The sequence below is a fragment of the Aptenodytes forsteri genome, unplaced genomic scaffold (assembly GCF_000699145.1).
Source record: "Aptenodytes forsteri isolate BGI_AS27 unplaced genomic scaffold, ASM69914v1 Scaffold195, whole genome shotgun sequence".
NCBI classification, from domain to species: domain Eukaryota; kingdom Metazoa; phylum Chordata; class Aves; order Sphenisciformes; family Spheniscidae; genus Aptenodytes; species Aptenodytes forsteri.
In genome coordinates, this window is record NW_008795317.1 from 3,822,828 (window position 1) to 3,850,058 (window position 27,231).

The 27,231-nt window shown below is 38.6% G+C and overlaps 1 protein-coding gene across 1 annotated transcript in view; it reads left to right on the forward strand.

Annotated features, from left to right (window-relative positions):
* EML4 (echinoderm microtubule associated protein like 4) overlaps nt 1-27,231 on the forward strand; it is a 74,925-nt gene that overhangs the window by 41,702 nt on the left and 5,992 nt on the right. Inside the window, exons 12-25 of the mRNA XM_019472154.1 lie at nt 1-69; nt 1,540-1,609; nt 2,966-3,076; nt 5,398-5,493; nt 7,650-7,784; nt 8,019-8,154; nt 9,975-10,126; nt 11,699-11,824; nt 11,954-12,085; nt 12,694-12,761; nt 19,048-19,136; nt 20,352-20,449; nt 25,136-25,223; nt 26,504-26,602. The exon at nt 1-69 is cut by the window's left edge and continues 3 nt beyond it. Coding sequence (XP_019327699.1) covers nt 1-69; nt 1,540-1,609; nt 2,966-3,076; nt 5,398-5,493; nt 7,650-7,784; nt 8,019-8,154; nt 9,975-10,126; nt 11,699-11,824; nt 11,954-12,085; nt 12,694-12,761; nt 19,048-19,136; nt 20,352-20,449; nt 25,136-25,223; nt 26,504-26,602 — 1,469 coding nt within the window. The remainder of the gene's footprint in view (nt 70-1,539; nt 1,610-2,965; nt 3,077-5,397; nt 5,494-7,649; nt 7,785-8,018; nt 8,155-9,974; nt 10,127-11,698; nt 11,825-11,953; nt 12,086-12,693; nt 12,762-19,047; nt 19,137-20,351; nt 20,450-25,135; nt 25,224-26,503; nt 26,603-27,231) is intronic.

Genomic DNA, 27,231 nt, shown 5'->3' on the forward strand with positions numbered 1-27,231 from the left:
GGTGGTACTATTTAACTATGAGGAAAGAACTCAGCGACACTACTTGGGTCATACAGACTGCGTTAAATGGTTAGTATATAACATTTGCATGTAAGTATGTATGTAATAATGCAGAAATATATATATTTTTTTTATTCTCTCCTACTGTATGTATGAGCTCATTATTGTCATCATAATTGTAGTTATTTTCTGTTTTATCAATCCCAGTAGATTTCACTGTAGTAAACACTGCACAAATGAACAGTGCTAGAGCAGTCCATGCTAGCTTAGGGTTTCTGGCTTAAATGTAAAACAGTGGCATATGTAGACAATCTAAGAGTGCCAGATTAGAGAAAGGATCTTTGCATAAATTACTCTAAATAGATGTTCCAGAAATTAAAAATTATTGCCAGCCTAATTCTAAATCAGTGATTTACAGGCAGTATGGCAAAGGTGTAGTCTTAAAGGAGAATTAGAAAACCAAAAAAACCTCATTTTTTAATAGATGCCCCATCCAAATATTAAGACTGGGAAATCGGAAAGATGTTTGCAAAGCAAACCAGAGAAGCAGGGAAATTGAAGCCAACGTCATTGTGGGTGCAAAGGCAGTTGCTGACTTTACGATGTTAGTCTGAAGAGTAGTGCACGTAATGTAATGGTGAACATAAGCTCCCTACTGTACCTGAATGGAGAAGAGTTGCCATCTAAACCTCTTCTCTCCTGGCTGTGCTTTGATAACTTAATTGCTTCCTGTGGGAGGAATGCTGTCAGTCTTGTGTTCTTCGCTTTCATTCAAAAGACTAGACTGAATTCTAAATGTTTTTGGTGTCCATCACTCTGATATCTTCAGGCTCCTCCCTGCTCCCCCTTTCCTGTTTCAATGGCTTTCTTCACCTTTATAATTTTACAGAGAAAGCAAATCAGGTCGGTGGAAAAATCACTAGGACTAAAAGGATGCGTACTCTGAAATCTGTTTTTTCACATCAGCTCCAAAGCAAAATGTGATAAGCAAAAGCAGATTTTTACTTACTCTAGTAGTGCACCATACTGGAGAATTTCATTAGTACAATTACATCAGTAACTCACTCCAAGTGGCAGTAATTCCTGACTCCTGAGTGCGCAAGCCCTCAGCCAGCTTTTCAGCTGTTTTTTCCCAGGTTCATGCTATCTGTAGGTTTAGGCATAAAATATGCTTTAGTCTTTATAAATATGGCATATAACTATGTGTAGGAAGTTCATCATGAGACAATGTATATTTTGTTACAGTGGACTCCCAATATAATGCAAACTTTAGATTTGTCAGGGCACATGTGGAGGTGACTCTTCTGGCACTCCTGGTTTTGTGCCAGCAGCCATCGCAAGAGCCTGGTCGACCCATTAGTACAGCGTGTAATGAAATAGTCTGATGAAAAACATTCAAGCTGTCTCATTAAAAGTGGGATTTAGGATTATAAGTGTCTTCATGGGCTTCTGTTGAGAAAGAAAAAAAAAAATACAAAAAACCTCTCAGTTTTGAAGACCTATGACAGCAAAAGCAAGTCATATTTCTGTCTGTCTTAGTCTTGCAGTTCATCCAGACAAAATTAGAATTGCAACAGGACAGTTAGCTGGAGTGGATAAAGATGGAAGGGTAAGTAATAGAGCTGTTGAGCAGTAGTATCTTGTTTTGAAAATCAGGAAAAAGTGTTTTGGGTTTTTTTAATCTCATCATCACCTTCTGTTTGCAGTTTATTTTATGCACTGCATTTACTGAGACTTTGCTGTTTCTAAGGTAACAGCCTGTATCTCTAGCAAAAGACAGTAACAACTGTCTAAGTACTCAGCCGTACATCAAAAAGAGCAGAAGCTCAAAGTCCTTTATCTGTGACACAGGAAACTCAATTTTAATTCTGCAAGCAAATGTGAAGCTTGTAATTGATTTATAAGGCCACGTCATTTCTGTCACATTTCTTTCAATAAGTCTTCTCCCAGAGGAGAACAAGTCCTCAGTTCTGTGGGTCAGTGTACTCTTAAGGCTTCATGGAAGAGGAAACCAACTTTGAGAATTCATGGAAGGTGTGTCAAGCTTTCCTACAAACTTTCTCATTTGAGAGCAATTGCGTTTAAATGCTCTGGCTGATGGCAAATTCTGTCAGAATTTGAATAATTGGATTGTCTTCATGAAGTTACAGACAGAGGAAAAAAAAAGGGGGGGTGGGGAAGAAGATGGATACTATGAGGTGTAGAAGCACATTAAATATAACCCTTATTCAGATGTTCAACTTAATTTCTTAGATTTTGTAAGAAATTGATGTGGGGTTTTTTGTATAGATATTGTTATGATTTCCACTGAACATTTGTTGAATCTCGTTAGGGCTGGTTGGTTTGTTTTTCCATCGGTGGGATGATTTATTGTCCCTTTCTATGGTGAATGCTGTCCTTAAGCCAACTTAATTCCCACTTTATTTGTGATTGTTTCACATTTATGAAGCTAAGCTGGTTTCGGATAGTACTTGTATGAAATATAACCATGGAGATTTTCATTGAGTGGTTGGTGATGGTTAGGGGACTCGGTGCACCAGGGTTAGTTGTTTTTTTATTTTATTTTTTTCCTACTTTATATATTAAAAAAACAAGGTTTGATCATTATTTCAGTTGTTGCATAAGATTGCTAGGTCTGGGGTCTGAAATGCAAGATGACTCTTCCATTATTTGTTCAATGACTTAAATTGGGCAAAGATTTACTTTCACAACTACCAAATGCCACCATACTTAATTTCTTGCCTCGATGGCACCACTGCCATGTTTGTAGCCCAGACATGGGGAGCAAGTTTGTCTTGACTCTCACCTTTTGCGCTTCAAGATACTATCCGTTGTTAGCACGGGTCATCCTGCATTTCGGTCTGCAGTTTGCAATTCAGGTAGCATCTGCTTAACAAAACTTGACACCTGCATATGATGCTCTCGCTGTTGATGACGCTGTTTGTCCCATTGCTTTTTCACGCAGCCTCTGCAGCCCCATGTTAGAGTATGGGACTCGGTGAGCCTGGTGACGCTGCAGGTTATCGGCCTCGGGACTTTTGAACGTGGAGTGGGGTGTTTGGATTTTTCAAAAGCGGTAAGATGGGTGCGATTACTTGGTGTGTTAAATAATTTATCCAATCCTGTGTAAACAGGAAGGAAATCTCTGGAGACTTTTGTATGTGGTTGTCTGGCTGATCCGTTTTGGTATTAAAAGCGCATCAGTGAAGTTTATGTATACTTTATAAAACCAGCTGATAGTGAGTTAGCTGGAAAACCAGGAAATCGCAGGTGTAAAATTACAGTAACAAACTAGCACAGTGAATAAATGGCAGGCAAGAAAAGCCTTAACTAGAAATTGAAGTCCGTGCTGGGTTTGGTGGTTTGGTTCTGTTTGTCAGCGGCTTGGTTTTTTGTTTGGATGCAAGTTTGTTACTGAGGTTCATGAAGACAAATTTTAGTGAGTTCTGATAAAAAGGGTAACTTTTCTGCTTGCACAGCTGGAGTAGTTTTTTATCCACCAACAGGAAATTAAAAAAAAAAAAACCCACCACCACATTATCTTGTGCTATTTTTTACCAAGGAATAATTTGTTCAATTTGTGCCACTACTTTTACATGGAAAAAAAAAAATAGAAGTCTTGTTACTGAGCCCACAGAATTTATCGGAAAAATCAGTAGCAAATGGAGATGTGCTACTTGGCATTGATAAAGTTCTCATTTCAAAATTGGCAATGAGTTTATTTTTTGTAAAATATGTGTATATTTTAATCTTTAAGCTGCCTTTGTATTTTCACCAAAGCATTAAGACGTATCAGACCTCCTGAAACCCTAGGCTGTGATTCCTGCACCCCAGCAAGAAGAATTAATACATGTAAAAAAATTTAAAAACAGCAGACATTCTTTTTCTGCATATTTTGCTAATAGGGGAAGAGCTAATAGGAGGCTGCTCAGGGCTGTGGTCCAGCTGGGTTCTGGGCGTCTCCAAGGATGGAGACTCAACAGTCTCGCTGAGTGACCTGTTGAAAAGAAATGTTTACGCGTTGAAATGTTACTAAGTTAGTTATATCTAGGTTTTGTCTTTCAGTAAATAAAAGAATTTTTTTTTTTTTTTTTTTTTTTTTACAAATAGGGGTTAGCATAAATAAAATAGTATTCCTCTCACATTATTCTGTTGTTTCTGTCACTCTAACAAATCAATAAAACTCAGAAACTTTTTTTTTTTTTTTTAAAAGGTGAATAAATACATGTTCCATCATCTTAAAAATAAAGCAAACAAACAAAAAAAATCCACTAAGGTATTTTTGAGGACTAGATTTTAGTTTTTATTAGTTTGTTTTGCAGCTGAAACTGATTTTGATACTTTATTACAGTCTCATATGATTCCTCACTGGACTGAAACAGTGAATGGGCAGTATCTAGAACTGTGTTTTTACCACATAATTCCATTAAGCCATGCAAGAGCTGTGTATATCACCAATGCTGTCTTCAGGGTGCCTTTCCACTTAATAATTGACAAGTATATTTGCATATTACTGCTCATAATAGTATTAGTTTTTGGGAATAAAAATTTCAGCCACCTCTGTTTTCATAATTTGTTAGAGAATACAGTTGAACTGCAAGAATCAACTTTAAAATAAATAAGGCCTCCTCCAAATCTTTCTACACATGTCCTTGAAACAACTGGTTTGTGCAAGTATGTGTTGCTGCGAATAAGTATGTTTTTGTTCTAAGATTTTCTGTCTGCTCTTTTAATTCCATATAGCCATATTTACCATTTTTTGGTAAAATTGTTCAAAATAAGCTGTTTCAGTTGTTTAATACTGTAGATGCCAGTCTTTCTGCTCTGTAAGCATCATTTTATTCAGAAAGTGTTACCTTTGCTGCAGTTTTACCAACTACATGATGAAACTGCTGGTACTTAATGCTCCATGAGGAAAAACTGAGATGCGCTTCAGAATTTGAATGTAAAGTTGTGTGTATGTGATGGTGACATTTAAGAAAAAAACACAAGTGGAGCTGTTTGTCCTCTGAGACCTGAGCAAAAATGAAATATTTGCAGAATAGAAAAAGGGAGAAACCTCTTTGCTACTAGCATTTTTTGCTTTCTTGCAAACAAGAAAGCAAAAAAAAGACAACAAAAACAAACTAAAAGGGAAAGACTTGGTAAGATACTTTTAAAGCTTTCCTAGAATGTTATTTGAAGCATGGTCATTTTTTGTGAGATTATGCAAAAATCTAAAAAAGTCTTTAAAAGAAAAGGAAAATACCAGATATATCGAGCTTATAATTACTTTAAAAGGACTTGCTTAATTTATATTTGTACCTTTGTGGTTTTTTAAAATACTACAGCCCTTCCCTGTTTTAAATGAGGTATGATAGTACTTTGTCAGCACTTCTTTTTTTCTTTTTCCTTTAGGATTCTGGTACTCATTTGTGTGTAATTGATGACTCTAATGAGCATATGCTCACTGTGTGGGATTGGCAGAGGAAATCAAAAATAGCAGAAATAAAGGTAATTATTGCACAAATTAATATTCTGAAATACGAGTGGTTTTATTCCCGTAAATACAACAGTTTGTGAGCCACACATTTGATCTTACTTGGAAACTGCAACTGTGTAATACTGCTGGCTTGTGTAAGGGCACAAAAGAATTGTATTCTTAACTTGTATATTGGAAGGGGTTTGAATATTGGAGCGCTTATAATTACATTTTACTCATCCCTAAGAGCCAATCCAAATAAAGCAATTCTCTGTTATTTTCCTAACTTAAAAAAAATAAATCCTGGGAAATTCAAGAAACTGAAGTGATGATTCAGTCTGTAGTTGCTTATTTAAAAAAAAAACAACCAACTTTTAGACATTCCTTATTTTCATTTTTGTCTGAATCGAGTTCCAGACATTGATTCTCGGTACATATGTCTCTTCCCGTTTGAGGTCCACTAGTACTTTTGTAGGCTGCAATCTTGTTTGCTTTCCTGTTTCTTTCATAACGTTCTAAATTTCTGATCAATGAGAAGTGTTCAGAGGTGTTGCGCTCAATGTTCGTGTAAAGTTGATTCCACTGGAGACACCCCATCCAATACTAACTTGCTATTGGAGTCCATATTTTGAGACATCTTGCTTTGCATTATGCAATATCAAGCAAGGAGATATTACGTGGATGTGGAACTGAGTATTTTTTTGATTTTTTTTAATCATGAGTCAGCAAGTGGAATACTCTACAAGCGTATATGTCTAGATGATTACAAACTTGCAATTTCAGATAACAAAATCAGGTTGGTTTGACCCATTTTCTTTAAATTATGTTGACCAATACTAATTATATTCTATTCTGTAAGTTTTAATGTAATTCTGTGTCAGTATTTTCATTTCCTTGCTGATATTTAATGTGAAGCTATTTGGCATACGCCTTGTATTTCCCATTTTATTGACGTTATGTTTTGACTATTTTCACTCTCCAGGGAGTTCCTTGGTGTTTCAGAATTGGCCAAAAACGATTTGGCAGGGACAGCTTGCCCTTCAGTACTTATTCACGTTTAGGACTTGATCTTGCAGTGTCTTAAGCACCTTCCACGATAGGTGGTGTGAGCAGAGTTTTATCCCTTGAGCTAGGGTGCAAAACGGAAGCCTTTTCTCAGCTGAACTCCATTAAATTTTTTAGTCCTTAGTTTCCATACGATTTGTGGATATAGCAGACCCACTCATGTGGAGGAAACTGTGTGTGAGAAGCGTAATTCAATAAATGTGGCCGTCAACAAAAAATGAAACTTAAGAAGGTTGTTTTCTTAAAGTGAGCCAAAAATGGTGAGGTGGGAAAGGATACTCCCACAGGTGCTGCTTCAGCAGCACTTGCATGTACGCTTCTTTAAAGCGTGGGCTTAAATCCCATAGAAGTAAATGCATTGATGCATTTACTTAAGTGTTTTGTAGAGTCATTGCCTCCAGGAGATTGTCTTCAAAGACAGTTTGGTTGAATATACATTAGAAGTTAGATAAATGACCAGTCGGTTTGTTATGTTTGCAAAATCTATTGGTAAAGGATGAAATACTCACTGAGGTGTTAGTAATTCAGTACCAGTATATGCAGCCAGTAAAAATACAAAGGTGGGACTTTATATTTCAGTTTTGAGTTTTGCAGGTTTCTTTTTGACTTTTTCGTGAGGCGGAAATGAGAGGAAGAAAGAACCCAAAGGAATTTTTACAGAGTTTCAGAAAGAGGATGATGAATATGATCCTACTGTGTTACCATTGTCTCAGTTGCCTCTGTCACAGCTTTGTTATCCAGAATAGCAAACTAGTCTGTGTAGAAACTAAGCAGGGTTTTCAACCCAAAAAAGTGTCTTTTATACATCGTTCGCTTTCCATGGCAGAAGTCTTAGCTATTCCAGAGGGCAGAAGCTTTTGTGATTTAGAAAGTGAACGTAAACCCCTGACTTTCCTACTGAAGTTTTATAAAGATCTCTTATGAATGTAAAAAATCAATATGTATCAAATGGTATGTGCGGTCATTCAGAGAGTTGATTTAGCACAGAACACTTATGGATTCTTTCAAGCATACAATGAGCTGTCTGGTTCCTCATATCTCTGTTCTGAAACTTGGGATTTTACATGTGTTTCTTGTAGTTAATGTCCCATCTGAATAAATATTATTTCTGTTATTATTGCAGACTACAAATGAAGTTGTTCTTGCTGTAGAATTCCATCCAACTGATGCAAATACCATAATAACATGTGGCAAATCTCATATATTCTTCTGGACCTGGAGCGGCAATTCATTATCAAGGAAGCAAGGGATATTTGGGGTAAGATTGTCTTGGTATCAGGTCAGTTTTAAATCGATGGAATGAGCTGCTCACGCTTTCTATAAATTTGCTCCGTTGTTACCATGTACTGTTTGAGCAGAGAGGTAAACAAAGAAAAAAGGTTAAATTCTGCTTACGTGTATGCAGGGTGTATGGGTGTGGATACATTGTACTATACATAATGACGTAAAGAGTACAAGCAATTATCCCTTTCTTTTGCTTATTTTGTTTCAGAAATATGAAAAACCCAAATTTGTTCAGTGTTTGGCTTTTTTGGGAAATGGTGATGTGCTCACTGGAGACTCAGGTGGGATAATACTTATATGGGGCAAAACTACTGTAGAATCTACTGCAGGAAAAGGACCTAAAGGTAGGATACATTCACAGTTAATCGCAGATTTTAGATAGTCTGTAGAAGACAAACATAAAGGATTGCCTTAGAAAAGGAATAGGGAAACAGGCCTGACTAAGGGTGTACACTTCCTATTATTAACGGGTGGTACTAAACTCCTTCAAGTCTCATGAATTTGCTGACTTACAAGCAGTCTAGAGTTTCTCAATAATTAATGAGACTGTGCCTGAGGTGAATGAAAACCACTTTATCTAAATGTTTTGCATTTAAAAAAATGTGCAGTTAATCAGCTTTCCTTTCATCCTGAGATTTGAAAAAGGCTGTAGGATCAGTCTGAGGATTCTGCAGGCTACCTTTGCCTCTTAAGGCTTATGTTGTACCATGCTTAGTCTCAGAGGAATACCATTAAGTGTTGAAGCTGGTGTTAGCAGGACTTGTATGTGAAGGAAAAATACGATGCGTAGTTGTACCAGTTAGGCAAATAACAGTATCTGGTTTAGCAGATACTCAAGTCTTGGCTGTAAAATATACTTTAAAACCCATCTTATTTGAAATTTGGGTTAAACTTTCTCTTTAGGGCAAAGCTTTTGTAAAAAAGAAAGGAAAATGATTTGTTACCCAACATACGCAGACCTGGCACAGTTGAGCCCTAAGAATAATTTATTTTACTTGGCAGCTATTTCAAACACTCTGGTTTAAATTGGTATGCCAGGAAAACATTCATGTAAAAAATAAATTTTTAATGGTAAGTCTGTTTTTGTAGGTAAATCTTTTTCTTGTCTTTCAAGCTAACTGCAATGGAAAAGTAATTTAACAAATTATCTGATGTTTAATTTTGAAGTTCTTGTGCAAAAATAACCTTTTCCCAGTATAATCTTAAAAGATATCGAATAGAACATTTATTTACATTGGCTTGCTTAAATATGGGATCTTTTAGTTGGTTTATCACATTAGATTGGTCACAGGACTTGATCTCAGGCTCTTTTTCACAGTGTGAGAGCATGCTGACTTGAACTGACTTGAGCCACAGGCAGAGTCAGTGAAGTTAAGCGGGTATTTATTTGGGTGGTGTTTTAGACTTTTTCTGTGATTGCTATTTGAAAATATGCAAGTCTCAAAGCACCAGAATCTTGCTTTTTTTAAAATGTACTTTCCTACAGCAGTTCTTTTGACATGAAGACTGAATTAGGATGCAAAAGGCTTCCTTTGCTACCTTTGTTGTTTAATTTTCTCTTTCATTCTTCCTAGTGTTTTCCTTTGGGTAGACTGCTGTATTGATAGGTGCCAAATGCTGCTTATACTATTTTTAAGTGAGGCAACATCCAGCATTAGATATTGGGTTCATGCATCCTGGAAACTTTGCTATAAATAATTTGCTTTTCATTCCCATAAGGCTATAGACAACAAGTCTTTGACTTTCTTTTAATAAAATAACTTTAATTCTTTTCTAATAATGACTTGCTAAATATTTATTGACTCTGTTGACTCTAAAGGACAGTTTCTCTTGCATCTGGAAAAACTGTGTTCCCTTGGATAGCAGAGAAATGAAAGCATTTTGCAAATAGTTGTTGGTCCTGCCTTCACAAGTTGTAGGACAATCAATCTCAAAAATGTTTCTATTCAGAAAGGCAGGTCCTTTGTTTTATCTTTTTATCCTGTAAGAAAACACTACCACCTTGTGTTTGCAATACTAATGCAATACTAATAGCCTGACAGTCCGAATATGATTATTTATTATACACCATTACTTTGTTCTTCTGCCAAAAGGCACAGCTTCTCATAAACCCCAGGTGAAAAAACAAGTAGTGTTCTTTATTATTTTCTTTTTGTGCATGTAGGAGTATATCAGATAAGCAGACAAATCAAAGCTCACGATGGCAGTGTGTTCACACTCTGTCAAATGAGGAATGGGATGCTGCTAACTGGAGGTGGGAAAGACCGAAAGATCATCCTGTGGGATCATGATTTGAATCCCGAAAGGGAAATTGAGGTAAGCAAGCAAGAGTGACAAGGAAATTGCCTTGAGCAAGGTATTGACTAGCAAGACGGGGCCCTCCCCACCCTTTGGAGGACTGGTAGTCAGGATGATAGAATATCTTCTGGTTGTTGTCTTTTTAAGTGGATGACAATATTTTATGATAAAAGTGTTTACATTTTCAGCCTATAAGTGAGCCTCTGTGAGGTTTCAGTTCTCCTCTGTTTAAGCTGAACAGAAATTTTAAGGTTTTTCTTTCCTCCAAGCCCTTCCTTAGTTTCTTTTATTCGTCCCTTTTTTGAGGATATTCTTTAGTATCGCCTGTGTCTTTAAGTTTGCCTGTCTGGAGAAAGACAGTGTTGCCAGGATTTGGGTGTTTTAATAGAATTTTTGACATAAGGCAAACAATTAGTAGGATACATACGGGTATTCTGTAAGAATTAATGATTAATAAGCTATGTTGGGGAACTTCTTTTAACTTTATCCTAAAACAGGTGTTTAGTGAATACGTATGTCTTTGTGATTTGGCTATATGGCAATGCTAGGTAAATGGGGATGAACTGGAAAAAAAATGTACATTATGGATTTTAAAATACTTTTTTTCCCCTGACAATAAGATGACCTCTTGAAATAATGTGTTCTTCTTAAACAGTTGTTCTAATAATGGTTTATTCCACTTACCTAGTGTCCATTCATAGCCGCATTTTCTTCTTAACACGTACGTTTAGTTCCATCTAGAGTTTGTTACTACCTTGAATCTAATACTGACCTTTAGAAAACATGGCTGAGAGTAAGTAAGCATTGACTATCGTATACAACTCTTAGGCTTACGTAACACACTCTCTTCATATCAGTCTCTCTGTTTTCCTTTTGTTAATAATGTTATGTTAAAGCTAATTTTTTGTGTTGAGAAATATTACCAGAACCCTGACAGACAAGTTTCTGAATGATTGCATTGATTTTCTAGCTCGTGTGGCTAATATTAAAGTTAGCGTATTTTCTAAAGATAAATCATTTAGAAAACCAAACAAATGCACACTGTAAAATAAAACAGTGTATTAGACTTCAAGCATGCAGTAAACAAACTCAAAATTCGGAGTCGTTGCTGACATAAGGCATATGAACATTTACTTAAGGCTAATCAGGAAGCATTAAGAAAATCAGGAAGCATTTACTGTGTGCTACAAGTTTTTTCTTATTTTTCACAATGCGTTTCGAAAAGTAAACAGTAACTATATATTATTCCTAACCTTATAAGATGAGTAGTAAGGTTGTGGAGTGCATTTGTTTACTGTATTTGACACTTAAAAATTCATGTAATTTAATTTGTAATTTTTTCTACTGAGACTTATTAAAATGGCATAATTGTGATTGTTCTGGAGTGAGATCATCTTGTATGGCTGTACTGAACAAATAAATGAGGTAGGTTTGGGGTCAAGTCCTGATCTAGTGTATACATGATTAGATTGTTCCTTTTTACTGGGAGAACTGCAGTTCTGGTACTGTCGTCGTGCACTATTTGTGGCCTTCAAAAATAAGCGTCTATCAAGATGCGTGATGTGCTTTTACAGATGTTTCTTTTCCTAGGTTCCTGACCAGTATGGAACAATCAGAGCAGTAGCGGAAGGAAAAGCAGATCAATTTTTAGTGGGTACTTCACGAAACTTTGTTTTGCGGGGAACATTTAATGATGGTTTCCTAGTAGAGGTACAGGTGAGCATGACTTTTTTTTTTTTTTTTTTAAACTGTAACCTAAAAATGTAAAGGCTTTCCCTGCTGGTGTGTTATTTTAAGAGAGTTTTTATTTTATTCATTGCTAAATCGTATGTGTTTTCTTTCCAGGGACATACAGATGAACTCTGGGGACTGGCATCCCATCCTTTCAAAGACTTGTTTTTAACATGTGCCCAAGATAGGCAAGTTTGTATGTGGAACTCTGTGGACCACACACTGGAATGGACCAGGCTGCTAGATGTACGTCGACCCCTTAATGTTAAATATAAAGCTGGAAAATAGGAAAAAACATTAGTTTTCTGCAACACCCTTGTCCCATCTGATTGCAAGAGAAGCAAAAATCCTGTGGTTATGGCTTTAAAAACAGTTATTCGGAAGTTTTGATAAACTTAACCAGGCTCATCAGACATTATATAGACCGTAATCTGGTTACCAGTGTCTGATGCCATTTTGACAATCCAAGCTGAATAAAACTTAGTCCTTTGTTCTTGTTACAGTTTAACTTTTTTTCCAATTATTCAGACAATCTGAAGAGGATATCATACAGTTGTGTAAGGTTTGGCTTTAGATGTCCTTCCTTACTGTCATTGTTCATTTCATATTTTGGCTAGTTCTGTCCTAATACCCAAGCAAAAGTATCTTTTTACACAGAAATTTAGGCTTTTTACTTTCAAGGTCACGTAGTGTTGATACGTTAAAAGAAACTCTGCCTGAGGATTATAAGCACGCTGCTAACTGATTGGTTTTCCCTGTGTCAGCTCACCTCAGGCTTTTAGGGTAGCTTAGGAGAGGTGTTTGACCGTAAGGAAGCGGGCGGGTGAATGACATGTCTGTGCCTCTCCGTTCAGGAACCGGGGCACTGTGCTGACTTCCATCCCAGTGGAGCAGTGGTCGCGATAGGAACGCACTCGGGCAGGTAAATGCCTTTCGACTGAGTTGTGGTGGTTGAAAGTTTAAAGCGGACAACTTGGTACTACGCATCTTATGTATTGGAATTCATTTGCTTTTTATTCTTTTTGCTTGAGGTTAAGTAGCCTAAAAAGCTTGGGGGAAGAGGACAGATCTTTCTTACATGGGTTAGATGAAGACAGAAGGATTATTTGACTGTTGTTAGGCTGTTTTGGTTTTTAACTACTCTTTCATGAAAGCCCAGATCTTCTTTTTTTTTTTTTTTTTTAACCTTTTTTTTTTGCAGGGTTTCCGTGTGTGCTCTTTATTGGCTTTACCAAGCATCATATATTTTAATATTGTGTGTGTATGTTACATTAGTTTGTAAGACAGGTACAGTACAGATCTTTCTCTTTCCCAAATCAAACACACTTGCAACCTTCTAAATTGATGTGGAGAGGCAAGTGAACAGGCTCGGATTTTGATTTTTGTGTAAGACAAAGTTCAACATGGCACATTGCTGCAATGAAGTGCTATCGAGCTGTTCATATTCTTCCCAAAATCGTTGCGTATTTGAAAGCTCTCAAAACACAACCTGAATCTTTTAACTCAGGCTTCTTTCAGTGGTGGAAAAAATTTGTTTTAATTCATAGTCAAACTGGCTTGGTATCATCTCCCAAGAAAGGAGTCTCATGCAATGGATTTTTAGCAAGTACCAATTAAAAGAAAAACCAGGATATTCATAGCATTAGAAAGGTGAGAGAAGCAGATATTAAATCTACAGACATTTTTATTCTGTTTTTCAGTTACACCTCATGATTGACAACTCGATGATAAAATAATGCATAGTTCATGTAAGAAAATTGAGATTTTTTTTTTGTGTGTTTAATTCGCCCCCTAGAATTTTTTTATACCTAACCTCATGCCTAAAAAACATTTAAAGTTTGATTTTTAGAAACTGCTGAGCATGTGCAACGCTCAAGCTTTCCTGGAAAAATGAAATGTTAAATACTTTTTAAGGAGTTTCCTTCTCCAAGATGAAGATGCAGTCTGCACTAAATTCATTAGGTATAACACGAGGCTAGAAAACCTAGTTTACCTTCCTAAGAAAAATCTTGCTGAGCTCTTGTATATTTGGTTTCCACGTTGTACCTTTCCATTTTTTCATCTCTTTCTAATTATAGCATTAAATTGAACAAGTGTTTCTACCTTCATTAAACACAGCAGAAGATACTGGCCTAATAGTACTTGAAACAGAGAAAAGGGGAAAAAAAGGTCAGGCTACATTTCTTTAGCGTTATTAGATGTTTTTGAAATTACATCAAAGCATAATGAAGGCATATTGAGCAGATTAAACATTCAGTCTTGTGTTTGCTTTTGAGTTTTGGGGTTTTTTTTTTTCCTCCCAGAGCATTTTAACATTACTTTTTCAGTTTAGCACTTTTCAGTTTAAATTTGTATTTTTTAATTACTTGAGGCAACCAGTTTATACTGTGTTGGATAAATTTATGATGATGGCCTTGTTTTGTTTTGTTTTTTTAACACTGTTGTTCTTGGAACCGAGCAGTTATATTTTCACCATTATTTTTTATCGCGTTCTGAAATTGCATGATTCAATGATAGGTTTGAGATACACAAATGAAACTGAATTGAAATGAGGCCTGCTTAGTGTACAAGTGTATGAGAAATAAATGGCGTTGTGAATCAAGATAAACAGAACAGTTTTAAATCTACTGCCTAACCAGCGGCATCATGCAGTGCTTTCTGCGCCAGATAATCCAGTCCAAGGGAGTTATTTCCCAAGGAATGAGGGCTGCATGATGTATGTCGATTAACGTAGGAGAGAAAATAGTCTCGGGCCCTTAACAAGTTATTAAATAACTTACTTGGTTCATAGCCCAAAATGCATAAAGCCAATATTAAATGAGTCTAATTTGTTTCGAGTTCAATAAACCTTGAATGTGTCTGTCTACTGTTGTTCTAGCGCTGCTCTGCTTTCAGTATGGAGGTCTTTGAGACAGGAGTAGGGAGTGCAGCGTTAAGAAAGTTGGGTTTGATGGTTAAAATTGTGACATCTGAAGAAAACTGAATTTTCTACCTCTCTTCCCATTCTTGTCAGTTGTTTCACAGTGGTGTGTTTTTATCAGGCCAATGCATCATGTTTTTGGTGTGCTTGTCACATACCACTTCCCATGATGAGTATTTCGGTATCATTTCCCTTTTTGGGCTGTCTGCTGCAGGTTTTGTTAACCACTTCTTTAAATACCTTCTGTGTGCCTGATCATCAATTGTCTGGGATTAAGCCTGGTTTGGAGAGAACTAATACTTTTTGTGGATCCTGCTGTTTGCTGGAAATGCATCGCTGAAAAAACTAAAAAGGGCTGGCAATCAGAAATCCTATCAGAAAAGTGGGTTTTTCAAGGCACTGTACAGATCCTTTTGCCGTGCTGCCAGTGGTATTATTTGCAGGGAAGTAGACCTTTCTGTGACTAACGATGTAGAATATCTTGAGTGCTGTGCACTGCAGAAAAAAAGACTAATAAGATTCTTACAGAAATACTAACGTTATTAAGAAAACTGAGGGCTGGAGGACAAGACCAGCATAAGCCAGAGCCACAAGGAGGTAAATCAGTCAATAGAGCTATTAGGATTTATATCAGTTCAACATCTGTTGTGGTATTAAGATGAAGAAGCCTAAATATCCCAGGGAACCAATCTTGTAAGATGGGTTGCTTTGTTCACTCTGATTAATGCCTTGCAGGTTCAACATTCAGTATTAACTAAACATGGGAATTGCAAGTGTAAGTGCAAAAATATATTCCTACTTTGGAATACTGCTTCCCTGGTGATTTCATCAGAAAAATTCTGCATTCACAGGTGTGAATTATCAGTAATAAATGTCTGTCATGGGTCAGAATTTGTTTTCCAAAAGAGAGTAGTTTAAGGGGTTTTGTTTCTAAAAACATGTATTTTTTTAGATAGCTTATTAGTATTTTTTTAAAGCAAAGGAATGGGAAGACAAGAAATGGGTGAAAATGGCAAAAGTTCTGTCTTGTTTACGTGAACTCACTAACAAGTTAAGCATGTTATCTTCGGTAACAATTGGGAGAAAATCAGTAAAAAACAGAAATAGCAAAAGAGCTACTATCTTACAGCTGGGATACCATTCATCCATTTATTTAATCTAATCTACGTATCAGAAGTTCTCTGGGCAGCCAAGCTTTGCATTTCACAGCCGGATAGGACTTTTTCAGGGTCAGCTGCCATTTGCATGTTGCATGCCTTCGTGTTGGAAGGAAGATCCTCCCCCAAAGCACAGTCTCAAGGTGGACCCCAAGCTGTTTGCAAGAAGGGCCTGTGTGGGGCATGCCGATGAACTGCTGTAGCCGCTAGACTGGAGAGACAGTTCATGGAGACAGGCTTTCTTGCTGGCAGTTGCAATGTTTGCCACGGCATTGGGAGAGTTTGGAAGACTGAAGAGAGCGTGTCTGATTACAGCTTGTGGAAGCATCAAGAAACAGCTGAACTAGATGTGACCAATGCTTCCATTCTTAAATTAATGTCAAAATTATCACGGTGCATTGACTGTTTCCTTGGTCAGCTAAGATTGCTGCTAATATCTCTTGTTCAGAAAAAAATTTGGAGAAGGACTGGCGTCACAAAATGCTGTCTCCTAATGCCAAATGAAGTTCACTGTGCACTCTTAAGAGCAGCAGAAGTTTTGCATTGTGTTTGATACCACACAATACCACCTCTGTGCTTTCAGTAAAATAGGGGGGTTTTGCATGTTTTTCCGGTTGCATTTTAGGCTCTGGGTTTTTTCATTTTACAGAATATTAACTGGAGGATTACCTGGTTCAGATAGCAGTCTCAAAGGACCAACCTAAAGAGCCGGTCTCAGAGCTAGCATCAAGAGGCATATGTCTGCTGCAGCAGCGTCCCTGCCCTGCCCTGGTTGTGTATTTTGGGACACAGAGGGCTCAGCCCTCCCCTTGGCTGTCTGGCAGAAGCGCTGTGCAGCATGGTCCCCCATGGGAGGGCATGGGAAGGGGGTACCCATCCACTTTGTGGAAGAAAGCTCCTTTTGGTTGTTACTGTGCTGATAATCAGGTTTTATATCTAGGTACCGCAATTATGCTGCTCAAAATAAACAAAGAGGCATCATGCTGTGTCATCTTGCTAGGTAAATAGATTTTACAGTATAGTGCCTAAGTGTTCTGGTAAAGCAAAAGGTCTTCCTATCTCCTGTTTTGCTGTCTGTGCACCAGAGGTGTGTTGCCAACCTGGGCTGAAGCAGAGAGGAGCCTCCACCCTGTGCTGGGTTCAGGAAAACACAAATAAGAATGAGACAGTGGGGCATTGGCTTTCAGACCAGCTTCTCATGTTGCTTGAAAACCAGATGACTTCAACTCAGTGATGCCTCCATGTGTGTTCTTCACACTTCTTGTTGTCCCATCAGGATGTACTTCTAGAGCAGTTTTGCTGTCATGATGGAGTGATTGTTTTTCTTTCTATGGTGGCAAAATGGCATAGGTACCCTCTCTCTTCCCCCCTGCCAAACCCTTTTGTGGTTTTTTGGTTTGGTTTGTTTTTTCAAAATTTATTTTGCTTTCTTCTTTAATATCCACACCCCATCAGGGTTATCAGTCAGGTAACATTTTAGTGAAGCATTTGGTAGGGCCAAAGGGGGCATAGTTTGAACTAAATAGCAGAATAGCAACTTGTAACTCCCAATGCGTTCAGAGGACCTTCAAAGCTTCAGTGTGTAGATTGGAAGAAATCAAAAGTCTGCTTTTAGCAGAGCATGACAGCAGAGAAACTCTTGAGCGTGGTTTCTGCTGGCTGTCCAATGCAAACATATTAGCTGTTTTCCACTGGTTCCATCTGTCTTGCACACAGATTATTCAGCAGTCCGTGGCACGTGAGGCTGAGGTTTTTTTACGTGTATGTCATTTCATTTCTTTCCCGTGGTTCTCTAACCACAGGCTGATTTTAAGCCATTGGGACCAGGCTACTTTCCAGATACCTAGCTGCCGGACACTGGATCCGCGCGAGCTGAAATCTCATCCTCGTCCGTAGAAAGCAGTGATGTGCGCTGTTGTTCCTGGAGTTTATTTTAGCTTACATAGGTTTGTTTTGGAATAGAGGGTCCTACCTTTTGCAGTGCGTTTGTTCCACTGAGTTCACTATTAGGTATCTGTGTGAGGCGGCGGGTGGAATTGCCTTACTCATGTCCACAGTGCGTGAACGCGACGTTTGCCACTAGGGACGGAAACCTGGCCGTAGCGTACGCACACAGTTGTGAGGTCAGAAGTTCGGAGCAAAGAAACTAAATTCTGAGTACAGCTTTAATGTGTTTAGCCATGTTGAGATCTTATGTTTTCATGATAAACATGTATGTATATATATTTTTATTAAACTTTTGTTATCTTTGTTTTGCTAATGTTCACTGTATTTAGGAGTTAGATGGACATCAGAACCATTGCAAAATGCTCAGGTTCTGCTGATCTTGCCTGCCTTGCTGTCAGTGGCCATTTTGGTGTACAGGCCACTGAGTTTTTGTAAGCTCCTGAGCTTTTACATGTGCCTCATAACTAATACTGCAGGTTAAAAGTTATTGTTAAATAATAAAAAATGCAATTAATTACCTTAGTTATAAATCATCCAAGCAGGAAATAAAAAAATACTATGTAATGAACCATCAAATTTCAGTAAATGGTTATTCCTTCTTCCTTTGATAAAATTATTCATAGAAATGGAAATTACTTTGATAAAATTATTCATAGAAATGGAAAGGACTGAGGGGAAAATACCAAATTAGAATATACTTTGTGTTTAAAATGAGTATGGAAATGTTTTCCACTCCCTCCTACTACTTCTTTTTTTTTTTTTTTTTATTAACTTTGCTTCATACAAATGGTAAGATCAGTTTTTATGTCAAAGCTGTTCTTCAAAACGGGGAAGAAGTAGTAGATTAAAATTTAGCTGTAGGCTTAAGGTTTCAGGATGATAAGGTGCAGCCATATTATAGCTATCTGGTGGCATGTTTATCATCCAGAAGACATTTTGGTGATTACTACAGCGTTCAAGGGAGGGGGAAAAAATTGGGCTGTATTTAGAATTTTTTTATATATTCTTCACTGAATCTAGTATCGCTTTGTGAACCAGAAGAGCGTTCCATTAAAAACAGATGTTCGCTGTGCTGCCCTTGAGGGGCTAGCATGAGAAGATGAAGGCAGGCAGTGATTATTGCTCTTTTGCTTGCTTTTTTTGTTCAGTGGAAATGATACTCATTGGAATTCTCCTCTCTCTAGGTGGTTTGTTTTGGATGCGGAAACGAGGGATCTGGTTTCAATACACACTGATGGCAACGAACAGCTCTCAGTGATGCGCTACTCAGTAGGTAGGCAGACTTTTACGTTCAGAATAATTGCGGATAAATGAGATGTCTGTTCTGTTAAACGGTGTTAAACTACTCCCCAGTCACTAGAAAAGGCAGAGCTTTGGAAAAAATCGTTTAAGATGCTTAATATATAACTGAATACTTGGTTACAGATTTGTTTGTGTATGCTAAATCTTGGAGTTTTGTAACTGCAAATATTACAGTCGCCTTTCCCAGCCTTTCCTTCACGTTGAACTGTGCTGTTACAATAAATGTTAGCTTTGCTCCCAGAAAAATTAAAAGTCCTCAACTAAATAGTCGACAGGTTAACAGAAAAGTCTCTAAAAAGCTTAGTATTTCAGTGATATTTTAATATACTTCTTAATTAATTTTCAAGTTTATTAATACAAAACCATAAAACTGAGCTCAGGTCTGTCTGAAACTCAGAGCTGTTTGTTAAGTATTTGCTATGGGATTACATGGAGTCCAAGCCAGTATTGAGTCTCCTCTTCAGACGTGACATGACAGATCATCAGAGGCTGACTCCCCTCTGTTAAAACTGGATGGGAGAACACTCTCGTAAATCTGTTTCTTGTTTGCTTTTGGATAACGTGCCATGTCAGTGGGCAAAATGTTCCTCTGCTGCTGCCACATCTGCCAAGCGCAGCAATTTATTTTAAAGCACTGATGTTCATTGACGCTAGAGGCGTTTGATCGTGATTCGAGGCAACTATTGTCCCCGTACTGTTTTTTTTTAAATGGAGACAACGCAGGTTAGAAAAGTGCTTATAATGTTTGAATGCTCCGCTTCTTCTTTAGACATTTATTTAGTGCTGATTTATATGCAATCCCCCCCTCCAAAGCTAAGCTAACTATAGAGTAAATACCGTTCTGCATTTTTTGTGATGCAGAAAACTCAAGCCTGCCTGTTGTTGACAATTTCCAGAAATCCAGTGCAATCTGAGGATTTATACCCTGTTCATTGGACAGTTACTTAAAAAAAGAAATGAAAGAACTTGCCTAAAAACCATACCGAAAGAACTTGCCTAAAAACCATACCCACAAAGTAAACAGATACTGACTGAAAAACAACATAATGTAAACAGTTATGTATCCTTAAATACAATTCGTAAGCAGTAGTTTAATTGAGGCTATTGTTTTAGTGATAAACCTGAAATCATTAAAATTTGGAAAACAAACATTCTGTTAATTTATATCAAATATTTTGTGTTGTAGATGGCACCTTACTTGCAGTTGGATCCCATGACAACTTTATTTACCTCTACGTAGTAACAGAAAATGGAAGAAAGTATAGCAGATATGGAAAATGCACTGTAAGTTTTGGAGCAAATATAATCGGCAGTTCTTGCATGTTGATGTTATACATACACTAAGATGTTAAGCAGCCAAACTCTTTCCGGATTGGTGCTTTTCCATATTTAGTTTTGGTTATAGGTTTTACGGGGGTTTGTTCAGCGTTTGATTGATTTTAAACTTGAGTCTGATGGGTACTGCAACCATTAGTATTAGGTGAACACTTTTGCGTCAAATATGACTAATTTCTCAGACTATTGACTTTTTCTTTGAAATGGGAAATTAGCAGTAAGATGGAGAAATGCCTTGTACCTACATGCTGAAACTCTTTCAGGGAAAATACTACACTTGTTTGGGGGTATTTTCCCCCGATTGGTAAAGTACTCCTTGGACCAACATAACATTAGATGGTGGAATTTCATTAGAATATGTAATTTTGGAGGTTGCAAATATGCACTATTTTCAGCTGTAATTGTTACTACAAAATTTGGAATTGGGGGGATATGTTAACAATAAATTTCTGGCACAGGGTAAATAAATGTAAGTGTAGCACAAGTAGTGGAGTTTATATTAGTCCTTAGACTTATATGAGGTTGTCCCAGTGCTAAAAAGACTACTTTTTTTTTTTTCCTTAAGTGTTTGGTTATCTAACATCCTAGCCTTAAGTTCAACTGTCTCTTTAGGTTAGTGGGAATATTTACATAAAGAACATCTGAACCTTAATGGGATTTGCAGATGATACCATCAGAATAGGTTCACATTTGACATGTGAAATTTTTTTTTTAAGGAGTGTGTCCCCTGCTGAAAACACTTTTCATACGTTTGTCAGCAATTGCATTTCTTTAGTTTTAAAAATAAGAGAACTTCTCAAGCTGCTTTGTTGATATGAAAATGGGAGGTAAGGGGACCATAAGGATAAATTGTGGGTGGGGTTTTATTTATTTATAAGAATTATTATTATTCTATAACCTTTGATGCAAGACTTGCAAGACTGTTAGTTAGGGGGAAGCGAACAGGCATTAGCCAGTCCTTTAGTGTCATGTATGGTGTTTTTGAGAGATTTCTACCCATCATTTGGCTGAGGACGCCCTGCGCTGCTAGAGCATGGGGGTCCAGAGCAGCCTGGGTCCAGCTGCTGCTGGGGGCGTGGGGCTGCCAGGGCAGTCAGCAGCGGTGGGTTTGCTCCGTCCCTGTGGTGTGCAGGCTGGCAGGGAGGGCTCGGCGCTGGCTCGGGATGCGGCTGGGAGGGAAGGCTGCTGGGTGTGCTGGAGACTCCTCGATGGCAGGGTTGTGGTGCAGGGTGAGCCAGGGCATCCTGCAGCCCCTGAGCAGGGTGGTGACGGGGTTAGCCCATAACACAACAGCCGTGAGATGAGAAATTGGGTCTGCAGCCTTTCCGGGGAGCTCAGGCAGTGGGGAAAGGACTGAGCCTATAGTGAGGTCAGACCGGGGGCCCAGTGGGGATGGCAGTGGATGGCTGCACCTCAGTACAGCATTTCACCCCATCACTTATTTTTTTAACCATAAAAGATAAAATCACTCAGAGTCGGCTAATCTTAACATACATAATATTTAGCTTGCTATGTACTTCAAGTTCTCTGTGAGTTCTTTGAAGATGTACGAGAACGTTTATTTCTGTATATCGTATGTATTACGTATCAGGAGAGAGCATATGGTAGTTTAAACCAGCATCTGTATGTCTTGTCTGTCCCTCTGCCTTGGCGGGGAAGAGGTTTGTAAAAATTGGGATGGGAGACATCAGCATTGTTATACTCGGGCAGAAGCGTTAAGGCTTCAAAGCAGATTTCTATTAACCATTTTTTTTTCTGTCTGAGTGACTGCGTGTAGAAGCCAAAATTAGCAACTTGGTTTCTGTCGGGGCTGAGCTCCCCTGACCCTTCCAGCTTGTGCAGAAGGCAGCAGCGTGTTAGCTGACCAGAGCTAACGCTGCTGATCGGGTTTCATGTGCCCTGCGCCTCCCCTCTGCTGCCTGCCAGCACGCTGGCGGGTCAATACCAGCTTGATGCTAAGCAGGGCATGCTTAGCAGGGCATGCTAATCCAGGCATGCTCAGGACCCAGAGCACTCTCCCGGCCAGTGCTTGGGCACTGGCACTGCCTCTTTCTGGTGGTGTTCTGTCATTCAGTAGCCTTGCGGGTGACCCCCAAGTAGTATGACTCAGTCCTACTGGTAGTCAACTTCTGGTTGTTTCTTCCGACTTGAATACGTTATTTGAATACTTTCGGGAGGATTTTATCTACTGAACCAGCATCAGCTTGTGCATAAGGGCTGCATGCCCACTGTTAACATTTAAATCCCCTTTCAGTCATGACCAGGCTTTCTGCTGCTGCCAGAGAGAAGAGTCTCTGACCTGTGAGCGTGTTTCCACAGTGAGGGGTGGTGTTGGTTGTGATCAGAAAGAATTTCAGATGGGCCGAAACAACCGTTTCGACTTGTGCAGCTGTTTTTTGAGGGTTCCAGCTATGTAGACAGCAATGTGAAGGTATGGGCTGGGTTATGAACTTCCAGCGTGTCAGCAGCTCCAAGGTAGCTGGCGCTGTGTCTGTTTGTCTTGCATCAGAGATATCTGTTAGCAAAGGAGAAGCAAGTGCCGTGCATTTACCGAGAGGGCTGTGGGGTGAAAGCCACATGGGCAGCCACGCTGAAGTATTTGACACACTGCACTTAACCTGAAATAATTAGTGTGCCCGTCCTATGGGCTGTGGGCATTTCGGCCCTTGCACCACTTAAGTCTGAAACAGATAAACATTGCCAATGAAGGAGAGGGTTTCCATTTGGTCAGATAGTTTTACTAGCCAGTGATAATGTGAGTAATTATGTTCATTGTATACAAAGGTACAGAAGAGGAAAGAGTAAAATATTGCCTTATCAGTGGGCAGCTACCAAAGAAAGATTTTAATAGAAAATGGGATTGTCCTATTGAAAATATTACGACAATGTTATGTTCCAGTTCATCATTCGGTGATCGCTTGCCTGAAGGGATTTTGCAGCATAGAGCCCCCTGGCCAATTGCTTTGTTCCCTCCCCCGCCGCCCCCAGGAATTTTAACAGCTGCCAAATGTCTGGCAGGATTTAGTAAATGACTGACCAATTCTTTTCCATGTTGGAGTTCGCTTGCAAATTTGAAGACTTGGAAAATAGGGGGGGGGGAGGAAAAATCCTAGCCAATTGTGCATTTTTTTTTTTTTTTAATAACAGGTTTTTTTTTTTTTTTTTTAAATACCAGGTTTGCATGCCGATATCGTATATCACACCCATGACTGCAAAGTAGTTATGTCAATACACAGTTCCTCTGCTTGAGGCAGAGACTTGTTCATAAGTAAATAAATCTTAAAGGCTAGGTTTTCTTCTAAATGTTTTTGCAGTCTCTCACAGAGGACCTGGGGACAGGGAGACAGACACGGGTGTATTTCTGCATGTAATTCTGGAAGCAATCAGCATCTCTTAGAGTTCTCTACAGAGGAAGTTGGCGTGGTGGGTGGCGCAGCAGCCAGTGCAGTGCTCCAGCATGGCCCTGGCACAGTGGGTGCAGGTTGGGCCAAGAGACCTTGCCGGGGGGCTGAGAGACGCCATCTTCATAATGCCCACAGAGAGAGGGAGACGAATTGGCATCTGTCAGTCAAGAAAGTGGTGTTTTGTTGCCTGGCAAAATGACTAGGAAGGAGAGAAAATGGATGGTCTTACAAGGGGAAAGGGAGCAGTAAGAAGAAATGGAAGGGTGGAAGACAAAAAGAGTGACGTGGACGTCACTTTTATTAATTTCCTACACTTTCCTCTACAGAGAAATAATTTCTTCCTACCTTATACAAACTTGCAGCTTCTCTGGAGCCTCTCATATCTTTATTATTACTACTACTATTATTATTATTATTATTCCTACCAACAAAAAGTTCATGCACAGGAAAACTATTCTGACAGTTCCATTTAGCTTCTCCCTCAAAAACAAAGATGGGTGTTTAGCCCTCAGTGTGCTCTTGATGGTGATAGCTAAGCGATAAGGCCAAAGTGGTTTGATTCTTATATAGATGACCCTGTGCCTATAGGGAAGACTCCTTTCAAAGCTGGCGCTAACACGCATGCAGTGCAAGAAGCACAGCAGAAACTTTCAAAAAGCTTATGAGGGTATTCTTGTAACACCAGTCCTTGATCTTGTAGTTTTACATGGTGGTTGTTAACCAAGGTATCCTAAGTTTTTAGGATGAGCGAAGGTTATCTGAATGTGCATGCATTTAATGGAAATTATTTTGAATGGGCAGAGAAATAAAATAGTCCTATCTGTTTCTTTTCTGATGGGATCTAAAAATGATCCTGTGTAAGTTACTTGCCTTTCTCAGCTGGTAGCAATGTATACTTTCTTAATTCAAGTACAAACGTGAGTTCATCTGTATTTTAGCAATGTACCTTCTAGGAGTAAATCATTCTGGGGTCTGAGAGGGATGACGCTGTTTACAAGTGAAGAATCCACCGTGCAGTGGGCGAGGCGCGATGCCCAGCCTGCGTGTGTTTAGCTGTTAGCGAGTGTGGCACTGGGGAGTAAGGAGCCTTTAAAGGAGCACAAGTGAACTGCGGCAGACCTGGGGTGGGTGGGGAGGTGCTTTTTTGCTGTTAGCTGTCCCATCTGCGGGTGCAACTTCTGTTTGAATTAAAATACGTGTTTCACGGTGGTGTTACTGCATTCTTCTCCAGGGACATTCCAGCTATATTACACACCTTGACTGGTCCCCGGACAACAAGTATATAATGTCAAACTCAGGAGACTATGAAATACTATACTGTAAGTATGAAAATAAATACACTGGAAACAGAAGTATGTATTAGCTGTCAGAATATTTAGAAGAGTGTGTTTGCTCAGGAGCGTACAAAATGCTTACTGACAAAGGAACCAATTTGAACTTGTGTAACCTGATATCTTGATGTTATTCAGAGCTGTGTATTACCTAATGGCAATGCCAAATATAGCTTACTTCTTTACAAGGTCATAAATCAGTTTAACAGCGTAGAATTTACAGACCAAGTGGCACTACGTATTGATGTTGACCCAAAGTTCTGTAGATTGAAAATAATATATACGGTTGTCTAATTAGCGTCAACAGTATCAGTTATTTTGGGGGAATAAAATCAGAGGGTCTGTGCCACTGTTCTGTTCTGGGGTTTCTTTTTTTAAACTTTATCTTGGCTGGTGGTGTTGAAAACTAAGCAAAGCAATAATACTACTTTAATGAGTCAGCGGTAATAATAGTTTTGTGTTTGTCTTTTTTTAATATGTGAAAATATGAATTTAATATATAGTGGTTATGTCAAAAGTTCAACTTGCACAGTGCATATCCGTCTGTTTTTAAATTTGGGTTTGTATTCTTGTCTTCCTGTGGCTTTAACAAATCCAAGAGGATTGTAGTTCTGTTCCTGTACAGGCAAGAGCGAGCCATCAGTTTAAGTATCTGTTACCTTAACATGTTCTTTCTGCCTGTCACAACTTAGGTTTCAAATCTGGATAGTGCAATATCTCAATCTACCAAAAGGGCGTGTTGGTGTTTATAATTGCCTGTATAGGGAAGCAAAGAGCTGTGACCCATTAGTACTGGGCTGGTGTATTGCAAGATGGACATTCTTTTGGGAAACAATCTTTCCTAGTTAGAAGTTGAAACGGAGTCTAAGGCTCCTCTGCCAGTAGTTTCTGACTGTTTTAAAAGCAGAGCTTCCTGAATGATTGATTGAATTTTTGCACATCAGTGGAGCTGGTAGGAAGGAGAAATTATTCTATTACAGACCCTATTAAAGCATTTTGTAGAGTAGGTAGCAGGGGACCCAAGCTGCAGGGAAGTGTTTTCAAGGTATGCTGCTCTGAAGAGGGAAATGAGAAGTAAACATGACTCTTAAATACCAAGCAAAGCTTCAAGTATCTGGAATTTGATAAAGGTACTGGTCTGTCTTTGCCTCTACAATGTGATTCCAGATTGGTTTTAAGATGTGTTTATTTACTGTCTTAGCACCTTCAAAGAGCACATATGTAATATAAAATTATATGGCATAACTCATCATTCACTTTTTTTACAGGGGACATTCCAAGTGGCTGTAAGCTAATCAGGAATCGTTCTGACTGTAAGGATATAGATTGGACGACATACACTTGTGTGCTAGGTTTCCAGGTGTTTGGTAAGCAGCATTTAACTTGCTTTTAAGCTATTCACACTGTGCTTTTGTGTTTTCTTTTGCTTCAATTTGTCGTTAGAAATACGCTGTTAATGATTATTGGGGATGGTGCTGAGATGACAGGCCAAAGAGACTGACCACAGTATTTGTCTGTGATACAGAGCACGGGATGCTCTGTAGACAATGTATAATTGATTTCTATTTAGTCTTGAAGTTTGGGATTTGATTTTTCTGCTGTCATTTTAGGCTACCAGTTTTGGGGGCACTGAAGCAAAAAGCTGATATTGTAAAGTGCTCATATGGAACATGTGCATTCTCCTTTGCTTACCTTGTTTTGGGATAGGAACAAGACTATGTGAGTGTAGGTTATAGTTCATGACTTAAAATCATGACAGCACTTTGATACCTGTAGTCAAAGGTGAGTAATACACACGGCTTCTAAAGAGTGAAAATGCTTTAAAGATTAAACAGATTCTTTACCTAATAGTTTATTTTTTAAATGTTTAAAAAAATTTACAAAGCTGACAGATCCAGTTTTAATAGTGCAGTTTGAGACTGTGGCCAAAAAATCAAACTGCTTTTGCAAGGCAGCTCTGTTGGCCATAAATGAGGAGCCCCTCTGTGAGGGGTTG